Consider the following 6,110-nt stretch of genomic DNA (forward strand, 5'->3'; position numbering starts at 1 on the left):
TGCCCCGCGGGCCTCCGCCGGCTGCAAGGCGCCGGGCAGCTGCCGGGACGGCGGGGGCAGCGGCCCGCCCGGCTACTGCTACAAGGTCTGCCTCAGCCCCGAGTCCGCCAAGAGCGACTTCATGTTCCTCAAGCCCTGTAGCCCACGGCCCGCCCGCAACAACGAGCCGGGCCCCGAGCGCCTCCCGGCGCGGAAGCAGCGGGCGGCCAAGAACGCGCTTAATGCCGCCAGCCAGGTAACGCCGGCCCGCGGTGCGGGGCAGGCCCGACCCCCGCTCCCAGGAAAGAGATGCTCAGGCTCTTGCAGCAGCCGAGCGGCGGGAGCGCACGAGGCGCGCCCGACTCCCATCAAGCCTGAAAGAGGGGAAAAGGCGCGCCCCAGGAGGCCAGGATCCCCCTGGTCCAGGCGGTGCCGCAGAGCCGACCGCGGGGGCGCAGCAGAGCGCAGGGCGGCCTCCCCTCGGAGCTCTCTGGCCTCCGGCTCTCACCTCCGCGCCGTACAGGCAGCGCCAGTTGCTTCGACGCTCCGGTGGCCCGCGGGGCTTTTCGTCTCCTTTGTCCAGCTCATGCATCCAGCGAAGGCCGATTAAAAGGCAGCCGCTGCCCTGTGCTAGAGGAAGGCTCGGCTCAGAGCTTTCCCCGGCCTCATGAGGGTTGTCTCTGATTCTTACATATAAATCACCATCGTGGCTTGGGGGGGGAGGGAGCAGGAGAGGGTTTGAGTCCTCTGAGCGATGGCGGGCAGAGAAGGGGCTCATGTATCTAGCTCCGCGCTCCTCCCCGCCAAAGCCTGACGTCTTGTTTCGTTCTTTCAGAGGCGCCTCTTTGTCTTTCTAACCCAGATGGTTGCTGTTGTTGTTGCCATTATCCCATTTCCTAAGGACACTACTTTCCTTCAGGCATCTATTAAAATTGTCAGGGAAAGGGAAAAGCACTTTGTAGAAGACAAATGCCCGACATTCCCGGGAACCGATCACTAGATGGTGCAAAAGTCGAGGCCGCCGCGCTCGGGGAGAAAAACGCGATTTCCAGAGATTCTGATGTCAACATTTGTTAGGTATTTAAATGAGGGACGTCTAATTTGGTAGATGAAATACTCTCCCAGTAACGCGATTAAGGACGCGGCGGGCCGGCGGAGTCTAATCCACTTACAGATATTTTCCTTTTAACAAAATATCCTTTCAACATCAGCACAAGACATTCCGGAGACAGGTTTTCTTTTTACATTTTTCTTTGGATCATTGGACACGGTTGTCTAATATGTTAATGCGATTTTCCTCCAGTCAGTTCTAAACTCCCCCTAGTGACACGGTGTACACTGCTGATTTCCACACCTCTCCGCCTTGGCCGACATGAATGAGACACCAGGCGAAGTCCCTGCGTTGGGAAGGACATTTTAAAAAGGGGGCATTTAAAAGAAATCTCAAGGAGTGGAGCCAGATGTGCAGATAGGGACTTGGTTGGAAATTAAACCGAAGGCGGGGCGGACTCACGAGAAAGTGGGGGCTGCGGGAAGATACGAGACTGGTCAGGCTTAGATTTCCGTTTGTGCCTGCCTCAGTATCACTGTCTGTGAAATGGGGCCAGGCCCCATGTGAGCGGCACTGGGCGGCTGGGCTCACGGATCCTTGGAGCGTGGGGCACTGCTTGCGTGCTCTGCGGAGGGCCAAGCTCTGGTTGTGGCAGTGAAGCGCTTTGTGAGGATTACCAGGTGTCGGCAGAGCCCCTTGTGGTGCAACGGGCCTCCTGCTGCCGGAATAACTGGCCTGCTGCCCGTCCCCCCCGCCCGCTACTACAGCGCGCTTCCCCGCCTGCCGCGAGAGGGGGATCGGGCCCATTTTGTAACCAGCTGGGGAGGGGATCGGCGGGAGATAGACCCTGAATCAACATATCTCCTTGTTCTCCTGCCTCCCGTCGCCCCGCCCGCGGCCACCTGACAGACCTGCCCTCGGAAAGGTCGCCAGCTCTAAGTTTTTACCCCTGGAAACTGGCGAGGAGCAGCAGTGCCCTGCCCGGCTCCCGAAGCTGGCTCTGAGCCCCGTGGGCGCCCAGGCGGGCTGGCTCAGGGCCAGCAGAGAGGGAAGCCTCCGCCAATAGCGCTTCCATTTCACAATCCAGCGACTGGCACCGAGATTAAAAAGTCGGCCGGCCAAGGCCGAGGAGGAGCGTAACCGGGAAAGAAGAATGAATGCCCCCACGAAGGGCGGTGTCTCTGTCTGCCCCTTCGCCTCTTGTGGTTTGAAGGAGGCGGATTAGAAGAGCAGGTGGATTTACTAAAACCAGCATCTTATTCACAGGGAGACACTGCCGTGGGCTCCGGCATGGGGAGCTGGGTTTCAGTGGCATCCTGGGAGCAGCCGGCTTGTTCCTTCTCCGTTGGCACCGGGAGAGAAGGCTGGTTCTTTGTCAGTGCTGCAGCCGCAGAAATCCTGCCAGCCGACGGCGTCCCCGCTTTGCGGGGAGCACAGCAATTACATCCAGTAATCGGAAGCAGCAGCTCCAGCTGCGGGCTGACTGCCAGCTCCAGCTTCAGCGGGAGAGGGAACTAACTACCCTTCCCCGGGGAGAAGGGTCAGTTCCGGGCACCAGGGGGCAGCACTGTCCTGCCTGTGCCCGTGCGGGCTGCGCGTGTGATTTTGTGCTAGAGGCTGGGCCCCCGGATTGCTCACGGGTTCGCTGAAGTCCAGCACCCGGAGCCCGGGCGTCCCGTGGACTTCTGCTCCAGCGATCATTTCCCACTGCTTGCCAGAGCGTGGACCTATATCCATCTCTTCTGGTCTGTTATGTGGGACCTGAGTCCTCAGCGACTTCTCAGCCCCACAGAAAAGCAGACACGAGTTCATCCGCTCGCTCCGAGTCAGTTTAGCCCATCCCTCACACCAAATGGATCTAACCTCATTTGTTCAAGTCCCTTCGCCTAAGCACTCAGCCCTCTTTAAGAAACACTGATGTAAAGCTGAAGTGAATATCTGAGCCGAAGGTGGCTTCCCCTCGAGAGGGGATGTGCTCACCCAACCCACGCGCGACGAGGGTGGGAATTTCACTGCCTAATGCTCATGTCGTTCCCGTGTTTTACAGATCAAACAACCCAATACAGACTGGCTGCCTCCAAATACCCAGCCTGCAGCCCTGAAAAGGTACCGAGGGGACGGGATGTAAAACGGGAAGGGGGCGGGGAGGGGGCTGTTTCTGGCCGGACCTCCAGTGGCCTGGCCAGGCTCCGCAGGTGATTCGCTGCTCTCTGTAGTTCGCAGAGTCTGGAAGACGTGGGAGGGATCCGGAGGGGAGTCCAGAAGGAGCCCGACAGACTGCGCACGCTGGTCAGCCCGGTCTCTGGTGAGTATTGAAGACCCCAGAGCATCGCGCTCCTGACATAAAACCTCGCGGCTCCCCGGCTCGCTGGGGCCTGGATCGGGCTAGGGGGATGGCAGGAGCCTTGCATGCTTCATCGGCTCGGTAAATGCTTAATCCCGCATGAGAATCGGAGAGGATCCAAGCCTCAGCGCCTCCCTGGGCAGCGGGGACAGCGGTGTTAATGCTCGGGCCCGTGGAGACTTCTCTTGCTAGGGAGAGGGGCCTTCAAACACCAAGGGCCATGTAGCACTGGGCGCCGCGGCTCGGTCGCTCCGGGGCCGGGGCCCCTCACATAACTTTGCTTTCTCTAGATTTCCAGAAGGTCTCGGGGGCCGCCACCAGCGTCTGGGCCCCCAGATACGGCCCGCTTTACCCGCCCCTGGACTATCAGCACAACGTTTACATCCCAGGGACCCCGACTATGGTGGGCAACAAGGAGGGGCCCCTTTTTTTGGACCAGGACGACAAGAGCAGCTTCTCCACTTTTGGGAAGAGAAAGAAAATGAGTACGTATTGCGACATACACGACAACGTGATGATCAACAATGACCTCAAGTGATGGATGTGGCGGCGGCCGCGGGCCGGGGCCAGCTCTGTCCATGGTGCTGACGAGCCTGCCACGGGCTCTCCCGCTTTTTAAAGCCTGCAGCATTACTGCGAAGCAAGGCGCGGCGTGCCCTGCGGTGCAAACTACGCAGTGATGCTAAGACATTGCCCGCAGCCAAGGTGCCTGCTATTGTAATTCGCCAGATCCAGTCTCTGGACCGCAACTAGACAGAGAAGGCGGGCAGGGATTTGTAGCGCCTGGACTGCGAAAAGGCTGAAAACGACCGCTCCCCCCGCTCCCCCTCCGGGGAGGGGCTGTTAGGCTTCTCCCCCTCTCTTTCTGGAGGGAGGTAGCTGGTCTGTGTATTAGTGGGTTCGTGGCAGTTTAGTGTGTCAGATGAAATGGACGATTTGCCTTGTGTCATACAGAACACCTCAGCAGGGGGACTTTTGGGGCTGCAAGTGGAGCAGCCTCCCCGGCATATCTTGCGCACTTCGAGAAGCCTTTAGCAAGCTCCATTGTGTGAACGCGGTATTTCCTTTGGTCATTAGGCTCTGTGAATGTATCCAGCGCCCATGCATATTTCTGACTCTTTAACGCACTGAAATAGCTGCAACACGCAATGCTAATTAACATCAAGAGGACGGCGAGATTCCCGGGGTAGAGGAAAGGGAGCCCAGAGCCCGGTGGCCAGCGCCCTTTTTTGGGGGAGGAGGGGGAGAATCCCGAATAAACCTTCTTGGACCTGCCTCTCCACGATCTTTCTGGGGCTGAAGGAAGCGCAGGGCGCTCCGACCTCAGCCCACTGCTTCTGGCTTCATCGGCTAAAGCGAGGAGGTGCCGAGTATTGCAAGGTGCGGGGTTTAGTTTCACGCTCAGAGGAGCAGGAGCACGCGCCTTGGGTGTGGGAGGCTTTTATTTTTTAAAAATAAAATATATCTGAACGTGTCCCAGGTCTGACACAAGTTCTTAAGGAGAGAGCTCCAGGGCTAGTGCAGACTCCCTCCCCGCACATAAGAGGAGCACCCCTTGGCACTTGGCTTCCCTCCCTGAGCTTTGGGACTGTGCTGTTGATGGGTATGGAGACTGGGTAGCCAAGGGAGAGATTAGCAAATCAGGTCAGGGTGCACAGCCTGGGGCTATGGACTCTTTACTGATCAGACTCCCTCAGGGGTCCCAGGGGAGAGTGTGGCCAAGAGAGGCCCTGGTGACGAGGGTTCGAATTATGGCAGAGCTTGTGGGGGGCTGAGCCCCCCATAAGAGGAGAGTCCCCTGTAAAATTTGAAAATCATAACCTGGGGGGGGTCCTCCGATTTTATTAGGGTATGTGTTGGGCAGCTCTCTTTTTCTTCAGACCCCGCCCAAGAGTCAAAGTGTAATTTGAACCCTGCTGGTAACTTAACTGAATTGAATTGCCAGGGAACAAGTGACCCTCTCTGGAGTGGTTGGCATGGTCCAGGCCCAGGACTCCTGCATGGCTGGCACTGGCCTTCTACAAAGCACCTGCTCATGGGCACAAGTTCTGCTCCCCTTTCCACCAGTAGGAGTCTCATTGGGGATGGTTTGGACAGTTCTCAGTGGGGTTTCTTTCCCTTCAGTCTACTCTTGGTGGTTTTTCTCCAATGGGAAGTGTTATATAGGTCTCAAAGAAAAACAAGCCTTGGTAGGGCCCAACTGCCTCTTGTGATTCATAGTCAGCATTGGCAGAACTTGCCGCTACATGGGGGTGATTAGCACATGCCCACAGTCCATCCCTGCCCTAGATGTGCTGACAGGTCAAACAGAAGTCCTTTTAGCCAACCAACATAACATCTTAAGGTGTTTAACATGTGATCAGAGGGTGTGTCTACATGTGCATTAATGCACTTTTCCTAATGTGCATTAAAATTAGTACCTCCAAGGTGAGGTACTAAATAAATGCCCATTAGGATGCCTTAATGTGCAGTACTGAAAGCGCACATTTTAAAAGTGATGCTTAATGCTCAGTACCCTATATTATTGTGCATTAGTATATTTCCACAGTTTTTTATGTGATGTTTTAATGCTCAGTTTAAAAGGCTACTGCACATTAAAATGTATGTATAGACATGCCCAGACAGAATTTAAGTCCTCAGATCTGCCACAACCACTTTCTACCACCTTTTTAGTTGTATTTGGGTTAATTTCCTCTGAGAAACTCAGCCAAAGAAGCAAAACCCCCCTGGAAACCT

General features: G+C 56.5%; 1 protein-coding gene across 1 annotated transcript in view; it reads left to right on the forward strand.

Moving 5' to 3' along the window:
* The window catches only part of LOC109289803 (protocadherin-10-like), a 22,154-nt gene extending 17,099 nt beyond the window's left edge, over positions 1-5,055 (forward strand). The window contains exons 4-7 of the mRNA XM_019506006.1: positions 1-235; positions 3,078-3,136; positions 3,247-3,335; positions 3,665-5,055. The exon at positions 1-235 is cut by the window's left edge and continues 15 nt beyond it. Coding sequence (XP_019361551.1) covers positions 1-235; positions 3,078-3,136; positions 3,247-3,335; positions 3,665-3,912 — 631 coding nt within the window. The 3' untranslated portion in view covers positions 3,913-5,055. The remainder of the gene's footprint in view (positions 236-3,077; positions 3,137-3,246; positions 3,336-3,664) is intronic.
* The last annotated feature ends 1,055 nt before the right edge of the window (positions 5,056-6,110 follow it).

This window comes from Gavialis gangeticus, unplaced genomic scaffold, assembly GCF_001723915.1.
Source record: "Gavialis gangeticus isolate Ggan-Ray unplaced genomic scaffold, GavGan_comp1, whole genome shotgun sequence".
Classification (NCBI taxonomy): Eukaryota; Metazoa; Chordata; order Crocodylia; family Gavialidae; genus Gavialis; species Gavialis gangeticus.